The 23,501-nt window shown below is 38.8% G+C and overlaps 1 protein-coding gene across 1 annotated transcript in view; it reads right to left on the reverse strand.

Moving 5' to 3' along the window:
* Positions 1-990: 990 nt before the first annotated feature.
* dscaml1 (Down syndrome cell adhesion molecule like 1) overlaps positions 991-23,501 on the reverse strand; it is a 110,332-nt gene continuing 87,821 nt past the window's right edge. Inside the window, exons 19-35 of the mRNA XM_028464261.1 lie at positions 22,714-22,860; positions 22,472-22,627; positions 20,310-20,449; positions 16,199-16,352; positions 11,076-11,193; positions 10,823-10,986; positions 10,585-10,683; positions 8,393-8,581; positions 7,297-7,425; positions 7,059-7,217; positions 6,824-6,979; positions 6,671-6,701; positions 6,444-6,562; positions 6,145-6,297; positions 5,098-5,286; positions 4,681-4,989; positions 991-4,198 (exon numbers count right to left, since the gene is read on the reverse strand). Of these exons, the coding sequence (XP_028320062.1) occupies positions 3,630-4,198; positions 4,681-4,989; positions 5,098-5,286; positions 6,145-6,297; positions 6,444-6,562; positions 6,671-6,701; positions 6,824-6,979; positions 7,059-7,217; positions 7,297-7,425; positions 8,393-8,581; positions 10,585-10,683; positions 10,823-10,986; positions 11,076-11,193; positions 16,199-16,352; positions 20,310-20,449; positions 22,472-22,627; positions 22,714-22,860 (2,981 nt within the window). The 3' untranslated portion in view covers positions 991-3,629. The remainder of the gene's footprint in view (positions 4,199-4,680; positions 4,990-5,097; positions 5,287-6,144; positions 6,298-6,443; positions 6,563-6,670; positions 6,702-6,823; positions 6,980-7,058; positions 7,218-7,296; positions 7,426-8,392; positions 8,582-10,584; positions 10,684-10,822; positions 10,987-11,075; positions 11,194-16,198; positions 16,353-20,309; positions 20,450-22,471; positions 22,628-22,713; positions 22,861-23,501) is intronic.

Below are 23,501 nucleotides of genomic sequence, written 5' to 3' on the forward strand. Positions count from 1 at the left end.
ACAGGCAGGTAGGCCTAGGTTACCCTGCCCTTTGTAAGCTGGCAACCAGTGGGTGAGCCCACTATGGCAGTGGGCTCACCCACTCTTTTGCTCAATCAGAGCTGTGCACGTGCCAGGACTGTTGAACACAGCAGCAAACTGCCCACATTTGGGGGAGAGGCGACTCCATCCTCAGGTAATCAAGGAGATTTGGCGTCGCTTTGGCAGGGCAATAGTCGACCTGTATGCTTTGAGGGAGTGGACACAATTCTCCGTCCCAACCAAGAGGACCAGTGCCTGTCTATGCTATGGCCGGTTAGAGTTTTGGCAGTGTACATCCAGACAGATCCATTTTTCGTCTACTTTGACAAGAGCAAATTTGGCATGCCCCTGTCAAAATCTACGCTGTCCCACTGGGTTGTGGAAACAGTTCAGGGGTTCGGGCACACTCGACTCGTGGCATGACCACCTCATGGGACTAATGGCGAGGTGCCTCCCTGGCTGCCATTAGTGCAGCAGCTACAAGGTGATCTGAATCCTCCTTTGTTAAATTCTACCGCTTAAATGTAGCCGCCAGTCCCTCCTTTGCGGAGCAAGTGCTGGGTGTGGCTCATCGGTAGATGCCTGAACAAAGAAAAAAAACAGTCCTTTGCCTATGTGGGGGGTCTCCTTTGTGACGGACTTGTCGACCTACAGTAAGTCTCCTTGATGGTGTTAGCCTTGCACCTTGCAGAGCTTAATCGGGGCCCCTTGGGTCTTTCTGGCGTCTTACGGTCCGACATAGGCAGTCCCCCTGCCTTTCAGGCTTGGCTCTTGCATCTTGCAGGGCCTCACCTGATTGGCATGTAAATAGTGTACATTTGTAAATAGTTAATCTGTCACATATTGGTGTAAAAAAACTTAGGAATTAAAAAAAATGGGTTGAGTTTTCTTAATAGACAACCTCACATTTACTTTAAGTAAACTGATAAAACATCTGTGTATTATGTACAACGTCAGAGGAGAACTGGGTTAAGTAGGTAGGGTAGAAGTTTATTTCATCACACCAACTGATATCCATACGACTGGAGCAGGGCAGAGGTTTCTGCCCAAACTTAAACACTTGTTTCGTTCCTAAAGACAATTGTGTGCATACCTCTGAACATAAAGGTGAAGCGCAAAGGCATCGTAATCATCAGCAAACGAAAGAAGGTAAAATCTTTCTCACAGAGCTTTAAACACTAAGGAAACATGAGTACATTTATTAGTGGTTGTAATTCTCTGCTGTGAATTGACCTGCAGTCCTGGAAGTGAAGAAGGACTTGCTATGACAGAAAAAAAAAAGAAAAAAAAACAGAAATACTTTTTTTGTTAGATTTCACTTGTTGCCATTAGGTAGTGGCATTGATCTGTGAACACCTTTGGAAGGTTCAGTACAACATGATACAAGAGGCTCACTCTCAGTCTAGGTGGTTTTCATTCTGTGGCTTCTTTTTGTAACAGAACCTTTGGAGCCAAAGTCCACGGTAAACCAGCAACACAATTTCACACTATACTTTGACTTGACTGTGCTTGTCCTTTCAGCTGCAGGTGATACATTTATAAAATCTCAAGCAGGTTATTTCCTTCCACTAACCGCAGTTTCACCATCTCAGGTCCTTTCACACCACTCTCTTTTCTCCAAGATCTCATTCATGTTTGTGCTACCCGTTTAACACTTTCTCCTCTTCCTCTTCTATTCCATCTTGCAATTTTTCCCACTTTGAACGATTGTCTTGTGATCTTTTATATATATTTTCAATTAGAACCGCTTTTATATGTCTCTGCTTATTTCAATATTGATATATTTACTATATATTTGAATAGAAATATATATGTACATACTTTCGAAAACAAACATATATCTTTTTTTCTATTGCGAGAGCCCTGATGTTATGTTTTACCTTCGCAAAACATTTTGAGCAACTCTTCGTGTTTTGGAACAATCTTTGTTATTATGGGATTAGGCTTTGGGAGAAGAAGATCAAAGAACAAAAAGATACAGTAACATGCATAAAGCTAAAAATCAATTTCAGTGAGGCGGAGTGACTTAAAAACACTTCTTTTGTTTTTGATGACTGCTCGTTTCTGCTTTTTCCTGCAGTTTCTACTTCTGGTTTGGTACATTTTTCATCACTCTCAGTTGAAAAATTAAAAAAAAATCTGCTTTTCTTGCACAATGTTTCTGAAGTTTAAATGCAAGCTTGCAACTTGTCTCTGCACTCAAGCCACCAAATAACATCAAGCAGCAGGTCGGCCCGTCTGTGCATATCGGACTTCTCTCACGTATGCGTCTTTTTAACTAAGCTGGTACGCTAGCAGTCGGTCACAGTGACACTGTATGGATATAATATATTGGCGAGATGAAGGTAAAGGGGGGAATGGGGGAAGGGCAGAGAATTAAGGGTGAAATTGTTGAAATGAGTCAAAAGAAAGGAATCATGGTCTTGTGGCACCATCGTGAATTGAAAAGGGTCTCGTCCTTCTTTGCAAACACCACAGCTATCTAAACATTAAATGTCTTATAGACTCACCTTATCTTGTGGGTTTCTCGTCTTGAACCTATCTATTTAATCACAGTCGACAAAAACTAAATTCCAAAGCTGGCCCAGATCAGCATCATTGATTCACATTGTGAGCATCCCCATTATCGCTGCAGAAAAATGAACTACAGGAAAGAGCTCAGACTTTAGCCTCTGAGCTCAAAACAGATTTGGATTCTGACAAAGGTCCATTATTTGCATGTGCCTGCCCCATGAAGACATTGATATTTACACACACGCACGCACGCACACATAAACACACACTTCCTGCACATTCAAACGCACTCACTCACAGGCTTGTGGATTTTTGTTACTTGGATTATTTTTTTCAGTGCAAAGAAGATTATCATCAATATTTCCATCATCTGAAAATACAGAAAATGTGATGATGCTTAACATTTTTAATCTTCAATGTTTTTGAGTCTTTATAAAAGAATCTGTAAAGACCATTACGTTGCTTTATCCATTGCATGTGTAAGAAAACTTCCCTTTGTCTCAAAGCTGATATTTTGTTACCAGTCCAGACCAGTCCTGTCTGAAGATATCCAAAATAGATAAACCTCTCCGTACCATGATAACACCGAGACTGGTGGTGAATACAGTAAAGCATCCTGTGATGGCACACTGCTGTGATATGTCCACATTTTCCTGGGCAGAAAAAAATAACCAACTTAACACAACACTATGTGAAACTCAATCAACCTGGGTCGTAATAAATGACTGCCTCCATCCAGGACAGAGACAGTGCGTATGTGAAAAGCCTTATGTGCATAAGTACTGTGTCCTTGCCAGAAAAATGCAATGAAACTAATTATGTTTTGGCAAGTGATTTTCAAGGTGATTTTTTTTTCTTCTTAAAAAGAAGTCATTTGACTTCAAAAAGCAATCAGACAAAGGAAGGCAAACCCCTGTGCTGTGGAGATCCAACTCTGACCCTTACATACAGTAGCATTAGGAACCCGAGCAGCCACCTGCAGCCTGACACAGTGCAGGCACTGATGGGGGAGCTATCCACTTTATGTTCCTCACCCCAAATTTCTATAGAGGCTCCAGGCAAGAGTTACAGTGACAGGCCGCTGTGAAGGCAGGCTACACCAGCGTGTAGGACTTGGAGTAAGCCCCTGCACCTCCATCCCTCTGCTTCTGCAGTCTGCGTAAGCCTGAGGAGCTGCTCTCCAACAGAGAGTCTCTGGATCCTCCCATCTTGGAGGAAGATGAAGAGGCACCTCCAAGGGTCCCCCCTGTAGCTCCTGCTGCCCCGCCCCCACCAGAGGACAAGCCAGCAGCTGCTGCTGTAGCAGCGGCCGCTGCTGCTGCACTCTGGGCCGCTGAGGCAGAGGAGCCAGGCATGGTGAGAGTCCTTTGGGGTAATGTGGAGCTACTGGAACTAGCGGACGCACCCCCACTCCCTCCACAAGCACCTCCAGCAGAAGATTCTGGGGAAGTGAGGTTGGGTAGTCCACTATGGCCCATGGCCAGGGCCTGCTGTTTGGCCGAGTCCATAGTCACATGACGGCCCTGGGAGTGGTAAGCCCTCTGAGCCAGGCCACGAATAGAGGCTTCACGTGGTGGAACCACTGGACAAGGGTCATGGTGCTCTGACTGCTTCCTGAAAAAAGGGTCCGATTTCATGTAGAGAGGGAGGTTGCAGTAGTCACCTACAGGGGAGTTAAAAATATATTGTTAGAAAGCCTGGAAACCATATAGTGTTTTTACGATAGGATGTTTTTATTCTTGTTTTACTTAGTAGTAAATCAAATAAAATGTTTTGGAAAGACAATGTAAGAAAATGTAAGAAGGATATGATTTATGAATTAATCTGATCACTAATCATCAGTTGTTTTTTTGTTGTTGTTACCTCCGCCAAGAGGCAGGTTATGTTTTACCCTCCGTTTATCTGTCAGCCAGTCAGTCTGTTAGCAAGATAACTAGAAAAGTCATGAATGGATTTGGATGAAATTTTTAAGAACATTGATAAATGGGACAAGGAACAGGTGATTAAGTGTTGGTGGATCATATCAATGGTCTTTTTCTGCTGTTGTAAATCATTATTTTTCTTTTTTTTTGTTTTCTAAACTGTTGTTCTTTTATCATTGTCGAAGTTCGAAAAGACATCAATCTATTTAACAAAGAGACTCACTTTTGGCGCGGTGTGGAATGGGCACAGCTACATTCTTGCCACGGTCATAGTCTTGGGGTTTTGGTGGTGAGGCAGTAAAACGGCAGATGCCAGGCTCCGATGGCGTGCTCATAGATGTCATGCTGTCTGCATTGTCGTTGGTACCTGTCGTCATCTGATCAGACGAGCTGTCTGATATAAAGCACTCAGTAATCTCAAACTTAGCGTGCTGAAGGTGTTCCTCCAGCTTGGCGTGCTCATATGCTCTGGCCAGCTCCTCGTAGGTGGAGGAAGCACTCTCTGTGGACACCATGCTGTTGCGTCCCTTATCTGCGGATTACATGTTATCCAGAGTTACAACACAACTACCACTGAAAACACAAGATAAATTGTACATGTCGTGGGAGTGATGAAGTGTCATTGTGGCCACGCACTGACCCGTGTCCTGTGAGAGGCTTGCACTGTAGCTGTCACTCTCAGTGACAGTGTTGCCATGTTGGGGGGTTCGCCAGTCTGAAGTGAGAGTGCGGGCTGGTGTCGACGACTGGCACTTGGTCAGAGTCCACTGACTGGAATAACGGTTCCTGATGCTGTGGGTTGACTTCACGCTCTTCCTCGACACTGGATCTGGTGTTAAAAGCAGAGGTGAAAGTAACAGATTACAAGTACTCACGTTACTGTAATTGAGTTGCTTTTATGGGTACTTGTACTTTTTTCACTATATTCCTAAATTAGTTTTTAAAGAAGAAAATCAATTAGTTAGATTTCTACACCCAGCCGTTACTGAGTAAATTCTTAGTTTATGTTGAAAAATAATCAACGGACATTGTGAAACTACAAAAAACGAAATGACCAGACAACAATCAAATGCATCACATCATAGCCGACCAACCGGAATAAATGTAATGCACCTCGCCAAAAGAGCATAGAATGCTGGGTATTTTCTCAGATTGAGAGTTCATAAATGTAGCTAAAGTTAGAGCCTAAGAATTTTTTATTTTGAATTGAATTCGTTGGTGTTATTTATTTTAAATACGAATTTTACATTTTGAAAAACCTTTTAATTTTAACAAATTTTATATAGATTAAAAAATAAATTAAGTTGTGCAAATTTTGGTCTTTTCCTTTTTAAGTTTATACATGAGATGTTTACTGTATGTAAGGGAACCGTTGCAAAATTTATTACCAAAAATAAATGTATTTGTTACTTGTACTTGAGTATTTTATGTAAGACTTACTTGTACTTGAGTTCAATTTCAATCAAGTAACAGTACTTTTACTTGAGTAGGTAATATCAGTGCTCTTTACACCTCTGGTTAAAAGCAAAAAGAAATATGATAAATGTAACAAGTATGACCACAAAATGAATACACTTATGTTTTGATATGAGGGAGAATGTCACCCAACCCATTCATACTTACTTACTAATTTTATATATACAGTATATTGACTTTTATCGTACAGTTTCAGGCACAGAGCACGTACTTGTTCCTGGTCTGATGTCAGACATGTCTATCAATGGTCCAGTGTTCTGGATGAGGGCAGGATGGTGGACGGACACGCCGGTGCAGAAGCTCTGAGGGTTACCGGTCTGGTTGAATTCTGTATCTGTCACTGGGATCGTGGCCTTGTCATCACCTAACAGAGCAGAGAGATTACAGGTCAGCCAACTGGCCCTCGGTCCACTTCCTCCTCTTATTACATAACTGATGGTCATTCTTTCCAATTGACCCTATCTATGTGTTACACCACAACCAAAAGGGTGCACCTTTTTTTTTACTCACCAATTTGCTTGATGCCCTCTTTGTCCTCAATTAGCAGCTGCACTCGAGGGATATCGATGTGTAATCGCGGACCTTGAGGAGGTCCTTTGACCGGTGTGTCAAAGCTGCGGTTGTTTTTGCTATTCAGAAGGCAAGGAAAATAATTGCTCACATGTAACAGAAATCATCATATTTTCAGTGAAACCAAAGTAAAACTTAGTATTTTACAATTAAGATCAAGGACTTACCTGATCAACATCTCTGCCAGGCTTTTAGCATCTAAGAACGATATAAGAATATAAACAATGTGATAAAGGAAATGATTGAACATTCATCTAAACAAGACCAACTTCATTTTTGTTCTCCTTTCCCACTCATCCCCTTTAATCATCTCTTCTCACCTCGCAGTCTCTTCAGCCTTTTTTCTTTGCGTTTCTTGCGGATGATAAAGAGCAGCGCAACGCTAAGCGTGACCAGGATCACAGGACAGCCAATAGAAAACAGCTTCTTAACATCGTCATTCTTCTCCAGGGGGGATTTGATGGGAGGAATTGTGCCTGTGCACACAGAGGAACGGTTGAGTTGTTCATCGTTTTCTGTTTTTGTTTCAATTCATTTTTATCGTCTTCTACTTACTGCCGTCATAATCGAGTGTCGCAAACTGGGAGCTCTGGTTGCCGCAGCCGGCGCTGTTGCACGCCTTCATCTTGAGCTCATACCAGGTGGCCTCACGCAGTTCTGCAAGGAACACATCTGTGGTGTTGTTGGTGCGCACACTCTGCCAAGTCCATGTACCTGCGGATTTGGCAGGAAAAAGGTTTATTTTTTAATCCTTCAGGTTTTGTTGTAAATATTCTCAAATGCTCCTACTCACCCTTTGGTCTGAACTCTAGTGTAACTGCACTGATTGGACAGCCTCCACTGGCCCAACCCTGCAGGTTAAGGCGGGCGTGGCTCGAGTTAATGTGTGTGAAGACAGGTTGGTCCTTGTTGAACTGGGGCTCTGTGAAAGCAGATTATATAGATTAGGAATAAAATCCAGTGATAGAAGTCAATTCAGATGTGTGCTTATCATAAACAGAAACATTTTGTGTTTTAAAGCCACCACAGTACAGTAGTAACAATAGATGATTACATTTTATGGAATGTGTTTGTGATTCCAAATTAAATGTTTGTATCAGTAAAATGGACTCTACGTATAACAACCAATGCCAAAAAGCATTACCTATACAACTAAATGGCTAAAGGAACGATAGTGTGTGACATTTAAACCTTGAATGTTAGTTAAACTTTGGTAACTGAGTTGGGATCCTCAGTTCTGTTCAACCTCATCATGACCACTAAATAGATTTTTTTAAATGTTGGTTTTCCTTTAACAAAAGGCTGAAATAATAGTCATATAATAAAAACATATTTAATCTGGAGAAATATAGGTTTTTAAACAAAAAAATTGCAAAAATATATGTTGTCTTGAGGTTGCGTTGATGATGGAGATGCCTATTCTGCAGCTTATATATTTTTGATTTGAGGTGTGTTTCCTAAAGTCAAAGGTTACTGTTTCACAACTGTGATATATTTACAAAGAAAACGAATATATACAAATAAACAAAAATGTAAGATATTGCAAGTACCTGCAAAAATGTGAAAAATGCGATTTATTATTATTATTATTATTATTACTATTATCTTATTCCAGGTCATCTCTGCTTCATCTCCATTTATTATACTTGTTAATATATAATCATTCACTTGATCACAAAAGCTTCAGTCCAAAGTTTTTCCCCCATCACTGTACAGATATGCTATAGGGTGTATGGAGGGTTAATAATGGAAAACATTAATCAGGTTCTTTTATGGAATTATTGCTTTTTTTCTTCCTTAATAAAAAAAAAGTTTTTTCCTACTGTTCCACGTGTGTCATGTGTTTCTCTAGTTGTCATTCGTTGACACTGATTTCCCAGTGGTCTCACCTCTTCCGTGGGTTTTTGCCTCGATGATTTCACTGATGCGTCCGGCACCGACACTATTCTTGGCAGCCAGCTTGACTTTATACCAGGTCCCACAGCGGAGGTTTTCAAGTTTGAACTTCTGCTCAGTCGAACTGATGAAGACGTCTTTCCATTCCTCTGTGTTGTCCACAGAGTACTGCAGCACAAAACCTACACAACCCAAACAGATTCTTTACATAGTGTTCTCTTAATGCATTTTTTAACCAATACATCAAATATTTAAATAAATATACCATAATACAGTGGTTCTCAAATTTTTTTTAGCTCGAGTACCAAATAAGTGGAAAAAAACTGTATTTAGTGCCTCCTAATAGAGTTATTTCTTCAGTTTTTATTATTTCTGGTCATCTCCGGCCTGATGTGGGACCAAGACTGACTTTTGTATTTTCACTTCATTGTGTTTTTTGTGTCATTTTGTTGTTGTTTGTCTTATCTTTTTATTATTCAGCATATTTTTCTCCTATTTTCTGTGTTTTTGGTGTTGTTTGGTTGTTTCTTATGTCGTTTTAAATGTTTCTCTGTTATTTTTGTGTATTTTGTAGTGATCTTGTGTATTTTTCTCTCATCCAGTGTGTCTTTGTTGTCGTTTCCTGTATCGTGGGTAAGTATTTTTCAATCTTAGTGTGTGTGTGTTTTTGTGTCATTTTGTTGTTTTTTTTGTCGGTTCTTTTTATTATTCTGTATACTTTTCTCTGATTTTGTGTGTTTTTGTTGTCGTTTTGTGAGTTGCTGGTAATATTTAGCATGATTATCATTTTTAACTAAAAATAAACATTATAAAACCCCATATATGTAATGCTTTCATTTGTTAATTTTCCTCACTCTCTCTCTCAAGTACCCCCTGTAGTACCATCACATACCCCCATTTGAGAAACACTCCCATAATAGAAACCAATTAAACCTTCAAAATTTGAACACATTAGTGTATTTTAAATACTAATGAAATGTATTGTCAAGTCTTGACATTCCACAGCAAAAAATACTTCTAAATTCCACTAGATGTCAGTGTGCTCCTACACGGCCAGGCCACAGTGGGAGGATGGTTATCTGCTCCAAGTCTTTGCCGCCATTAGTTACCTCCAAACCCCAACACTGGGATGGCGCTGACTGAGCATCTATGCAAATGAGGGTTAGATTTGTATAATCAGCTGCTGTAGAGAGACAATTCCACCATGGAATTGTTCTACCGTTCTGTATGACTTTTATCTGAATGTCTTTCACTGGGATTTTGCTCTTTATACCAGATTTCATCCACATTCTCTCTCCAACAGATTGTGCATTAGATTCAAAATAATCCAAGGGTTAAAATGTGACGGTTGCAAACTGTTTGCAAGTTTTTGTCTGTCACCGAGAAGATGAGGACAGAACAAGCAGTACAAAAAAAATCAGACAAACATTTGCTATCGACACGTTAACTGCAGTTCTCACCTACTTTAATTTAATTCTGACACACTGCGTGCGCTTTTAAACTAAATATCTTTTAAACATGAATATGTTGAAGGTGATAGTCTTATATGGAAGACTTTGGAGCAGCAACACTATACTAGCTGCCAACAGAATACAGATGGATTTAGCGATCAACAATATCCACAGATACACATCAAGAAGTTATATATATTAGTTGTTGTTGCATGATGAATTGCATGTAATTCTGCAGATCTACAAATTCTGCACGGAAATCTATATACAGTATATTCCACGCTCTATCCAGTGTGAACTACAGTCCTTAAGATTTAAAATAAATATATTGAACATCCAGCTTTATTTTGTGGCTGCTTTTATCGTTGCATTAGAAAGACCTTCTTGGAGCAGTTACGTCCTAAAACGCTACTTTAAAATCCTATTCAGACTCAATGATTTATCATCTGATCTACCAACAATCCACTTTGCCCAAAGATGTAAAGTGAGGCATCTCGCGCATTTCATAACAATGTTTGTGGAATGACTTTACCATTATATCAAATAAATGTCAGAGCAACGTGAAAACCCTTCAGCGCACATAGGAATCATCACATTTTCTGTCAAAATGTCGGCTGGGAAGAAAAATAAAGCAAGACAGTGGCAATTACAGATGAGTGGAGAACATGTCAAGAAATAAACGTGACCATACAGTGAAAAGATCAATCAACATTTCCTTTGTTGGAGCCACGTACCTCTGATAGAGCTTCCACCATTGTCTCCTGGTATCCAAGACAGAGTGATGGAGGAGGTGGAGGTCGTAGTGACAGTAAGACGAGGTTGGTCTGGAGGAACTGAGAAAAAGATTTTCTCATGATAAACTAATAGAATATTGCATTATTTTTATTTTTTTTATTTATTTTTTTTTTACAATCAAAACATTTCAGTAATTCATATCGTGTTGACATTTTGTCCCTTTTCCTGTTTCCCTACCTTGTACCAAGAGGTTGACTATGATTGTGTCAAAGCCTAGTGTGTTGGTGGCTGTGCAGGTGTAATAACCCGAATCTTCAGCTTTCACTGAGCGTAGCACCAGTGTCCCATTGGATAAAATCAGACGCTGTCCATCCAAAGACAGTGGGATTGCTTTGTCCTCACTAATAACACAAAATATCACAAGAACAATCCTTATGATTCCATACAGAGTTTTTCAATTGCGTTTTAGACCAATTCAATGGTTCCTGACCTGTCTTTGGTCCATTTTATTGCAGGTGTAGGTTCTCCAACTGAGCTGCAAGGCAGTCGGACTTCTTTCATCCAGGGAGTTGTCACGGTACCCCCGAACGACAGGATTTTAGCTGGGGCTGATGGACGCCAGGAGAAGAGAAAAAGGTGAGGATCAATTACACTCCACAGGAACAGGCAGTGTGTAAAGGGGAAGTAGAAGTACTGTTACTTGATTGAAATTGTACACAAGTACAAGTAACTTATACATAAAATGCTCAAGTACAAGTAAAAAGTAGCTCAATTAAATATTACTCAAAGTAAAAGTTAGTAGATTCTTTGACCCCCCCACATTGATTTTTGGTAATAAATCTTGCCACTGTTTCCTTGCGTACAGTAAACAACTCATGTTGTTAGATCTCGGAAGCTAAGCAGGTCTGGGCCTGGTTAGTAGTTGGATGGGAGACCACTGAGAATTCCAGGTGCCACAGTGGGGTGGCAGTCACCCAGTGGGATCTGTCATTGTGCCCTTGGGCAAGGCACTTCACCTACATTGCCTAGTATGAATGTAGTGTGTGAGTGAATGTTGGTGGTGGTCGGAGGGGCCGATGGCGCACTATGGCAGCCTCGCTTCCGTCAGTCTGCCCCAGGGCAGCTGTGGCTACAATAGTAGTTTACCACCACTAAGTATGGAGTGAAATAATAATGCCTTAATTCTGTAAAGCGACTTTGAGTGTCAATGATAAAGCGCTATATAAAACTGATGCATTATTATTATTATTATGTATAAACTTAAAAAGGAAGAATCCAAATCTTAATTAATTTTCCAGGCATCTGTATAAAATAAAAGGTTTGTCAAAGTGTACAATTGTTTTTTTTTAAAAAATAAAACAACACCAATGAAGGGTATAGGTTGAAGCAAAGCTTATACACACCTACCCTACCACAATAAAACAAAACAAGGTTCTCTACATAATATCACACTCAAAAAATATTTAACTTATATTACTATTTTCACAATATACATTCAATATATATGCTGCACAAGTTTTATATATACAGTTTATACATTCACATCAAACATATATACATACAGTACGTACACATGAATGCATATGACATGTACATAATATTAATATTGTACTATTTCATATTTAGGACACAAATTACATCAATTCAATGTAGAGTGGCAATATATAAATGAACAAAAACCTTTTATTATGTTTAAGTGTTAATATATTTTATACCATGATATACATAGTATATATTATTGCTGTCCTAAGTAAAATTGTTGCTCTTCTTTCTTGTACTTACTCACAATATATGATTTAAAAAGCTTTTTAAACTGGTTTATGTTGGTGCTTTGTTTTATTTCATCCTTTAGGCAGTTCCATAATTTAACCCCCGCTATTGTTACACGTCTTTTTCAAGGTTGTTCTAGTATATTGTGAAGACTCTCGAAAAATAAATTCAAATTCAATTCAATTCAATTCAAAATAAAAAAATTCTCAGACGCTAAGTAAAGCTGAATTTATGAACTCTAAAACTGAGAAAATAACCGACATTCAACGCTGTTTTGGTTTCCGATCATTATGTTTAATTTGTTTTTTTTATTTCATTTTCTGTAGTTTCACAATGTCCAGTAAGGGATGGGTGTAAAAATGTAAGAAAATACTTTACTTCTTTTAAAATGTACTTAAGTACAAGTAACATGACTGATTTAAAAATGTAACAAAAAAACTACAAGTACACATAAAAGCAACTCAATTACAGTAACATGAGTACTTCTATTACTTTCACCTCTGGGAACAAAAATGTATTTTTCCTATATTTACCAATCATCTAAAGGTTGCTTTGTAAAACAAAGGCCCTAATAACTCAAATCAGTGAATCAATGTTTTCATTAACGTATTGTAATAAGTGTCAAAATTGGAAAATCAAGTAAATGCATAAATAAGATACTTTTCTCCTGCAGTGAATTACCTATAAAGTCATGCCTCTTGTACATTCAGAAATTTCCAGTGAAAAAGAAATCTCTTAATGTGACATTGTCGGTGAACAAGAAAGGAGTATGAATATGACACGAGAAAAGAAAGAGGACACGAAAAAATAAATAAATAAATAGCCATCCATTCAGGCACAGAACCCTGCTACTCTGTTACTTCTCTCCATGCTTTGCGCCTCTCTTTCATTCTCCAGCTTGGTGTCTTAATGCGGCCGCTCTAGTGCACTCTCAACAACGTTGAATGAAGTATCGAGTGGGCAAGCCTGGAGGACACTGCCTTTTACAGCTCCTGATCAGCTGACGCACACAAGTAGACGTAAACCTTTTGCACCCAGAAGTCAAAAGAACAGCAAAGGAGCAGATGATGAAAATTAATATAATATTCTAAGTGCACTCTATTCATACTAGCTTGCTTATTCTTTCTGTCCTGTATTCCAAAGAACATTATCAGCCATTTTCATTTCTTTAAGCACACAGCTTCACCATTGGCTTTTTCCACATTATAGTTTATCTTATGTTTGACTACTTTAACTCATTTTGCATTTTGTGTTTGAGAAGTGAATCTACTCTCTCCTGAACTTTATTGATTTATTTCATACTTTATTAGTATAAAGTCAAAAATATGTGTAAATTTAGATGTGAAGAGAAGGCACAGTTCAAAAACCATGACTGAATTATTAAACACAGGCTGACAGGTTGAGCTTTTGGTAATATTTTACAAAAACAACAAAAAAGTGAAGAAGAGACAAACCAAAAAGACAATAACACCAAAAATCAGTAAAACCCAAAAACCCACTTTATCAAAATAAAGAAAATCACACCGACTTAGGGATGTGCTGGGTCCAACTTCAGCTCATTTTAAAGAATCAGTGGTCGTTTGAAAAACTGGGTCCGATATGACCCATTGAAACAGTTTGACACATGGAAACAGACTTATGTAATATCTGCAATAATAAGGTTACCATAGGTCCAGGGTACTTAAGGCATGTCCTCTAGAAGCCTTATACCACATGTTTCTGATGCAGTGAGTTACCCACAGTCCCACCCTAAACTCACTCCCTCATATCACTGACTTCAGGTTCAGGTTACTTTATTTATACCAGTAGGTAGATTTGTTTTGCAGTCAGGTGAATTCATCATTTTTCACACTGGAAGCACAAACGTGACCGGCAAACATACACAAGCTGTCTTTACATGACTGAAATATCCTTGGTTCCACAAATCAGGAGATAAAAGATAAAATAATGATAAGACAAAGATAAAAAGACAGGAAAAATACATGTGTGCAATACATCCTGCTATAACTTATTCAGTGCTGTAGCAGCAGCAGAATCAAAGCTGTTTTTGTATTGTTAAGTTTAAGCCATTTACAATGGAAGTAGCTATGCAATGTACAGGGAAGACGACTGATTATTTATACTTCCCAATGTTTTCACGTTTCTTATATTCATGCCACTAAAAAACACCAAAGCAAATTCCCTGTAATTGCAAACATATATGGAAATAAAGTCTTTTCTGATTCTGATACACATCAACAGAAAGCCTGATAATACTATTGACGTAGAGACAACAATCCGTAAATCTGACAAGATTTAAGGAGAAGACCCGGAGGATATTCCTACACGCATACAGGTCCCTGGTCAACTCTTCATCGAGCAACACAGGACAGTGAGGAGGAGTAACAACAGGAACAATGACTGCAGACGAGAACACATCACACAAAAAAGGAAAAAAAAAACATAAATGAAAAGATGAAATTGTGGTATGAAGAAGATAAGAATGTTTGACCAGGAAAAACACGAGCTTTGATATAAAATTATCTGTGTTCAGGGGACGGATCTAGATAAGCAAACTGCTTTTTTCCGTCGCTCTTTCCGGCAAAAAAAAAAAAAAAAAAAAAAAAAACGATGATGTGATTTTGCTCTGAATGTCAAAGTGAATTTTTGTGATTGCAACCATGTCAGAAATGAACTGAATAAATAAATAAATAAATAACCCTCTGCAGTCTAGTGTGGAGGACCAGGGTAGCATCTAAAAAAACATGCTGGACAGGATTCCGCAGGACTGGACTTGGGCAACCCTGCCATGGATGCCAGCGCCAAAGTCTGATTCAACCCAACCAACTCGACAACAAGACTACTAGCCAAAGCAACAAACTATAGACTTTTAAACCATCCCTCAATAGAGTAAAACAGACAAAAAAAAAAGAATTTTTTTTTCAAATCACAGAAAAGGTGGTTGAACTCATCGCTTTGGACAGCGAGCTCTCATCACTGTAATATTTCTACACTGCTTTAAGGGAGGTAATGTTAATGTTTTAATAGAATGTTAATTAGGGGTGTGCATTGCCCGGCATCTGGTGATACGATTCGTATCCCGATACATAGGTCATGATACAATACATCCCGATATTAAAGTAAAAATTTTTTTTAAATATATGACTTAAGAAACAACTAATCTGTAAATGTCTTCATGAGAACATTACGTATGAACTATATTTTATTGGCATTTTACACTCAAAACATTGGCTTTAACATGCCATGTGCCAATAACTTAAAATAAAAAATAATCACAATGTTCAATGTACAATCTGCCTGTGGCTTTTAAACCAACTTTGACTTTAGTGCAACTTAACTGAGGTTTATGCTAATTAGAACAACAAATAAATGCAGAAAGTTAATACTTTCTTTTTAGATTTTATTGTAAAAACACAAGCTGGTCAACATGCCCAGGTTTTAGTGCACTTCTTTGTGTAGTTACAATTTCTCCTGCAGTGGAAAAGACTTTCCTGGTTAAATAAATGTTAATTTAAAAAAAAAAAAAATCAATATGGATGCATTTAAAATCAATACGAGAATCGCACGACGTAATATCGCAATATATTGGCGAATTGTCTTTTTTCAACATCGTCAATGTTAATACAAAAAGCAATACAAAAAAAAGCATGAGTCTCATTGTATATGTATGTGGCACACAATGATTAACAACAGTCTGTCTTCACTTTATTCCAACACAGCTCAACCACACACATCGACTGTTTTCTGAGCAGACTTTTCTATTCAGCAAAACAAGCTGAAATAAAAAAAGCTTAGACTTAGAAATTCTTGGATCAAGGATCTCTCTTGAAGATTTCCACTCACCCTTGGCTGCTGGCTCTACAGTGACCTTCTCACTGAAGTTTCCACGGCCCGCAGTAGTCACAGCAGCGGCCCAGATCAGGTACTGCTGCCGGTGGTTGAGGTGAGTGATCCGATACAACAGTAGCTCTGGATTGGCTTCATACTCGCTTGGCATCTACAGGGAGGAAGTATAAAGGCCATCAAAATGTATAATCTAGGACAAGGTTGACCAACTCATTTTAGTTCGAGGACTACGTATAGTATCATCTGGACAGGACATGAAGAATACAGTTTTTATTTAAAAGAAACAAAAAAAACAAACAATATCTTTACAATGTGTCCTTATTTCAGTGTTTTCCAACCTTGGGGTAGAGGCCCCAGGTGGGGTTGCCTGGAGTTTAAATTGGGTCCCCTGAAATGCCTCGTAATTGATAAAGAATAAAGACAATTACTGATTGAAAATGTATTTTTAAAATTTCTTAATTATTGTTATTTTACAAATTAAAACAACACACAATCTTAAACAACTGTATTCTATACTTTGACTTTGTCAAATGTAAATCATGTTAATAGTAATAATAACAATAACTCTGTATTTGTAATACAGTATCATAAACTTGATCAAAGACTAAAAAAAGTTTTTAGGGGCGCCAAAAATTCATGATATTAAAGTGTTGTCACATTCCAAAAAAGGTTGGGAACCACTGCCTTATTTACAAGTGATTTATGTTTTCCCTGGATCTTTTATTTTGAGCAAAATCGTCCAATCAGGAAGCTGTGGTGGATCGTGTTCGGCCCTAGGGCCAACACTTTGACACCCTGGGAGGAAAAATAGTTAAACTTTGACTTCCTCTAATTTATGAAATGGAAAGGTCTTTATTGAGAAGAGTCAACCTTTGTAAGATAAACCCATTTTTCTGTTTGTCTCTTTCTTGGAGCAGAGGGAATGCTTTTTTCTGAGGAATATTTAAGTGTCATAATCTGAAAAAACAAGAAATGATAAAGCTGGAGGGTGAGGGAAATGCGAGGGGGCTGGATTTGTTGGGGTGAGACCTCCCCCCTTGCCTCCTCTGTTCTCCTCGGGGAGGCGCGAACCGAGATACGAGTGGGGAAGACAATTGGGGACAGGCATTCGAGCCAGTGAGAGATATCACGAACAGTCAAACACTAATGAGGCCTATCTACTCCAGGCATCAGCCATGTTGGAGAGGAGAGGAGCGAGAGTAGAGTGATGCACACAAACGCATGCTAATACACATGCATGAATACTCATACACACACACAGAGGCATATATGACCTGGAGGTGGATGTGTAATTGCAGTGTGTTTAGCCCAGCCATGTGTCTGCTGTCTAGACATATATGCATCACTGTCCTCTCTCACACACACACACACACACACACACTACCTGCCACTCACTTTTCGCCTCGCACATGTGACACTATATTCTCACATCTCCACCTCTTCAGATATCGCAACACACTTGCAGACACACGCATATTCTTGCATTCCCCCTCAGCTGTGCTCAGCTGTAAACAAAAAAATCTAAAAAATATGACTTGGAGTTTAACAAATTCAACACTGTGTTGTTATTCTCAGTATTCAATCCCAATTGGCAAAATGCACATTAGTCAAGTCTCCCATTTTGGCTGGGAAAGTACCATATTTTACCCCTCTTTCCCACTATCCTCCCGTATCAGTATTCTCAATAAAAATCCTGTATTATAATGTAATAAAAAAATAATAATTAAAACATTCCTCTGCCACTCCAAACTGAACACTGTCACTAGACTTGCAAGAACTGCCGCCTGAAATGGCCTGAGTGGAAGTTCTTATGAGATTTGATTAGATTATTTTAGATTAGCAGGAACAAACCGCGACACAACTAAGAGGAGAGATGGATGAATGTAAGAAGACGTTCTGGCGAATAAAAAAAAACAGAGAACTTGTGTAAATACCTTGAAAAATGGGACAGAGAGTTTACCTTCCTAAAGAAAAGCAAGATGGGACACAGTTACGCATTCTGTAAGATTTGTAACTGAGATTTTAGCGTCTCCCACGGGGCGAAGGAACGACAAAAGTCAACATGAAAAATCCACCAAGCACATGCGCCACAAATATACACTGCTTTCAAAAAAGTGTAAAAGGATGTAAAGTCTGCACAAATGTGTATAATTAATAAGTCATTAGTGAATACCACAGAACCACAGGAGTGAGCATGAGAAATGAAAGGAAAATATGTAATGAAAATAAAATGTAAATGTCTAACTTAAAGACAACCAACGTGAAATTAACAGTAAATATGCCATGTGTTGACTTGTATATGAACTGTAAGTATATTAAATAAACAAATGTGCTTCATATACACATTTATGTTTTTTATTTAAGCTGTGTTGTAATATAGGAATGTTCACAGCATTTCAATGTCAACAAAGGTAGGCCCAACATTCTAATCACCTAATTGTGTTTAGTGAGTGGTTGACAAGTGGGTATTTTAGATTTCTTGTACATCTGTCTTAAAAAATAAGGAACACTGGAGTTTGGTTGGGATGGTGGGACGGCTCGTCGCGGGAGCCAGAAAATTTCCCATGTTTTCAAATCCAAAACTTGACAGATATGAAAATGTTGTACAGCCTAATTTCACATTTTACAAGTTTAATACATTTATTTGTGGCCTGTGTTTTTACAGATGACTTTAAACTTCAAACAGTTTGATCAGTGAGCAAACATGTCAGTCCAGAACCTGTGATGACACTGGTGCAGTAGTGAACTCGGACCTGGGATGCAGCCGGTTTATTCTGGGTTAATAGAGTTTTTTTGCTTTTCACATCTATGAGTACGTCTTCATGCAGGAATTCACGAGGCTTTTAATCACTTCACCACTCATCATTCATTCCTCTTGTCCTTCTCCCTCCCTGCTTCGTTCCTTCATCAGTTTTTTTTTTTTTTTTTTTTTTACACTGATCTATTCTCCAGTTACACTCCTGCCCTCTCAGTCATATTTCCTTGTCTCCACTTGCTGACATCAATGCTCTCAATTCTGATCCGCAAAATCTTCTGCCGCGGACTTCCTCAGATTTCAACTAGAAATCGTCTGTGCCATTGCCTTGACACCTACGTTTGAAGCACGGATCTGGATGGAAGGGTGCATCTATATGGTACATGTTGGCAGGAGGGGAGGGTGCAGAGAGAGAGCGAGCGTGCGCGTGTTGCTGTAACGGATATTAAAATATTCCTAGAATGTGGAGATAGCAGTGATCCAGGGAACGATAGACGGAGATAATGAAAAGAGGAACAAAAGTACTCCCTGTGCGGTGTGTCTGACCCCCCCATCCCTTCTCTCCTCTTTTCAGTCGCACTCATTTACATAGTAATCATCCCTAACTCTGCATGGGGGCTTCAGTAAAACAGAGATAGATAGGTAGACAGAGAGAGAGAGAGATGGGGGGGTGGGGGGGTGGGGGGGACATTTGTGAATGGGGGACACTTAGGACAAGATGTATGTATATTCTTTGATGGGTACATTTATAAGGGGAATGTGAGTGTGAGCATGCACATATTCAACGAGGAGATTTTTCTTGCGTTTAAAATTACTGTCATAAAAACACATCTTGTATTCATGTATGTTCCTTCAATATGACTCTGACACATTTATGTGTGTGTGTGTGTGTGTGTGTGTGTGTGTGTGTGTGTGTGTTTGTGTGTGTGTGTGTCTAAGCGCAAAACGTGTTTGCTCTCAGCTTGTTTTCTGCCCTCGCTGATGAACAGATGAGGTTGTCCTGGCAACGTGATGAGACGCAGATATGTAAATGTGACTGGAGGGTGAGTTTGCACGCACACACACTGCAGTATGAGTCGAGCTCATTTTACACACACACAACTTGATGAGACTGCAGCAATAGGCCCCACACAGACAAAAAAGACCAATGATTATGCTATAGCTGCACTAAATGAGCTATTTACATTTAATTTCATGGCTACAAAATTCTAGATATCTCTCTCACAAACAATTCTTCATTCATACATTCAGTTTTTGGTGTTGTTGTTTTTTTTTTTATCACGCATTTGGCATTTTTTGTCTGAAACATCTTCCTGTCTTTGTTAAAAGCACCACACCCCTCGTGTCACTCACTGGCTGGCCTGAGCCGGGGCTGGAGCAGTAGATCGTGTACATTCGGATGATTCCATTTGGCTTGTGAGGAGGTAACCACGACACCACAACACTGCTGGCAGAGGAGGGCACAGCTTTGATGCCAGCTGGGGGTCCGGGGTCTAAATCAAAGACACAAGATAGAGAGTAAAGATGAACAGTGCACCTTTTTTTTTTTACATTTCTTTTTTAATTTTTTTAAAACAAGAAATCAAAGTAAGCATAAACACTAGAATTAAAAGCAACACTTCCAGTGTTTCTAATTGGTTTTTACTAAAGCAAAGTTTGCCACTTTATGCATCTTCTATGGATGCTTCCTCGTCATGCATGATAGGGAGGTACGTGGGCTGACCATTAATATGTAAACATACCAGACAAGCACACACACATTTTTAATCCTATTGTTATTCAAAGACTCAATTTAACCTGACCAGTAGTGTATGTTCTTGTCTTTGGGACAAAACCTTGTGAAGAAAAACTAGAAATGGTCAGTCAGAACAAGCAAACACTGCACAGATTCAATCTTCTGACTATTAGAGATCAACTTCCAAGCTACTTAATGACAAAAACATGTGATTGGAAGTAGGAGTTACAAATGTAGAACATACCCCTATTTAAGGGGTGTCAAACTCATTTTAGTTCAGAGGCCAAATACGGAAAACAAATAATTTCAATATCCTATAGTTTACACTTGTACGTGTACTTACATGATATACAAAATATGTAAGAAACCGACATTATCCAAGCAATAAGTGATAGATATTAGTCCCAACAGGGTCTTCACTTTAAATTTAATTTCAGATATGAGACCAATTTCTATTTAATTAAGGAAAATGTTATCTAATAATTTGAGGAAGAAGATTGTTTTTTTTCTTCAATAATTTAACATTAAAAATGACTGCCATCATGTGATTTAAGCACCGGGAAAACTGTGAGTCGGATGTGGCCCCCTGGCCTTGAGTTTGACACGTGCCCTATTAGAAATGTTTTTGTCAAAATAAACTAATCTTCCATATCTTGGAAAAAGGAATAAAAAATAAATAATAGATTTATAAATATATTATAATTATTTTTAATTGTTTATTTATTTATTATTCATTCAAAGAACGGTAACACTGTTAGTGAACACATGAAAAACGGGCGTGCATGTGTGTGTTTGCACATTCATCTCGAGCAGCGACACAGACACAGAGACAGAGGTTCAGAATTGGCTGTTTGCACAATCTAAACACGACCAATGATGAAAGTGAGGGTAAAGGGAAGCCAAACACCGGGAGCGATGGAGAACATTAAACGTATGTGAAGAGGTTGCCTTTGGACAATGTGTCAGCCCACATCAGGGTTCCTACTTCCTACCTCAGTAAACAAACACACAGGCACACACATAAAAAATTACACATAAGAGAACAGCTCATAAATGAACATACAAGTCAAGAAGGAAGAATAAAAGGCTTTTTTTTTTTTTTTTTTTTAATGACACTTGTTTGAACATCTGCCCCGTCTTTCATTCTACATCTCTCTCTCCCGCTCATTTTCTCCATCTCCCGACGCCTGCCTCCTCCTCTGGCTGGCCCCAGGGAAGCAGAGGAGAGGCGGATACGGATGTAATCCACAGACCACCAGTGTAAGCACAAAATTAATTCTCTCTAAGCCACAAAGAAATAATCCCTCTTCTTGTGCTGGCTGCTGAGCTTCACTTTCACACAGACAATAGTGTGGAAATACACACTGGTTCAACACAAGCACACACACACATCCCTGCGTCTACATATTCACATGCACAAAAAAGACACCCTAAGGGTCCTATACTGCGCGCACACACACACACACACACACACACACACACACACTCAGTTTTTTGGCTTCTTAATTCTCATTAGCAGTAGTAAAGACACATCAGAGCACAAAGAGGTTTTAATCAGCAACCTCAGCTTTACAATGGCACCATGTCTCTTCCTAGCTCTGTGCCTCCTGCACTGCTGCCTGAATCAACAGGAAAAAACACTAAACCTTCTGAAGATGTGATCGAAATAAATAAATAAATACAATTAAAAAAAAAAATCAATAAAACACACTTCATTCTGGAGGAGTTATTTAACTTTATGTAAATGTCTAAAATAACCAGAATAAATTAAGTGACTCACAATCTTCTCGGGTTTGAATGTACAGGACATTACTGCGGACACCATCCCCAGCCTGGGTGTAGGCCAGAACCTGGATGCTGTAGTTTGTGAACTTCTCCAGTCCTCTGAGGTCCACCTGCTCCTTGATGGTTGTGATATTTTGCATTTCTCCCCACTCTGAGTAAAGATGATAGAAGATCAGACAAAGCATTTACAGGGTTTAAAATATAAACTTTCGTGATATCAAACCATTTAAAGCACACCTCCGTTGGGAAAGACAACCCAAAACACGACCCGATATCCTTTCAACACGCCGTGCAGTGTCAGTCTTGGAGGCTCGGCCCACGTGATGACAGCCTCGTCAGATGTGACAGAGATGGCTCGCACATTTTGGGGAGGCTGACTGGGCACTGAGGACACACACATAACACACACACACACACACACACACAAAGAGAGAAACAAATAAAACCACAGATTAGTTGTCAAAGCCATGCAACAAACATATAAACAATGAATAAACTAAATAATAAGTGCATTTGGTGGAAAGGGTCTTTTCAATGAACATGGATGGATATCCTGAAAAACATCTCAAAATAACTGAGCTACAAATACAAACTGAACTGAAAACCTGGAGATTCTGCACTGGTTGACATCTAGAATCGTGTACCCTTTGTTCTTTGGTTGTTTCATTTCAAAACCAAATAAAAAAATGGAAAAACAGATTGTTTTTTTAGTTTCATGAATGTAAAACCAGAAACAGGAAAACGGAAAAACCAAATACTAAAAAACGGTGTAGTTCTGATTGGTTTTAAAACCAAAATAACAATGGCAATATAAAATGTTGTTTTGTTTGTTTGTCTTTTTTAAAAAGCGCAGTTGATTCTATATCTATACTATTTCCAGGAACTTTGAACGTATCTCAAGGGATACGTTAATTTAAAAGACGTACCTGCGCAAAAATGTGTTCTATCTGAGACATTTCACCAGTTTCTAAAAGCTAATAAGGAGTTAGGGGGAGTAAATGGCCCCTAAATCACTACCAAGAGGT

The sequence above is a fragment of the Gouania willdenowi genome, chromosome 13, assembly GCF_900634775.1.
Source record: "Gouania willdenowi chromosome 13, fGouWil2.1, whole genome shotgun sequence".
In the NCBI taxonomy this organism is placed as follows: domain Eukaryota; kingdom Metazoa; phylum Chordata; class Actinopteri; order Blenniiformes; family Gobiesocidae; genus Gouania; species Gouania willdenowi.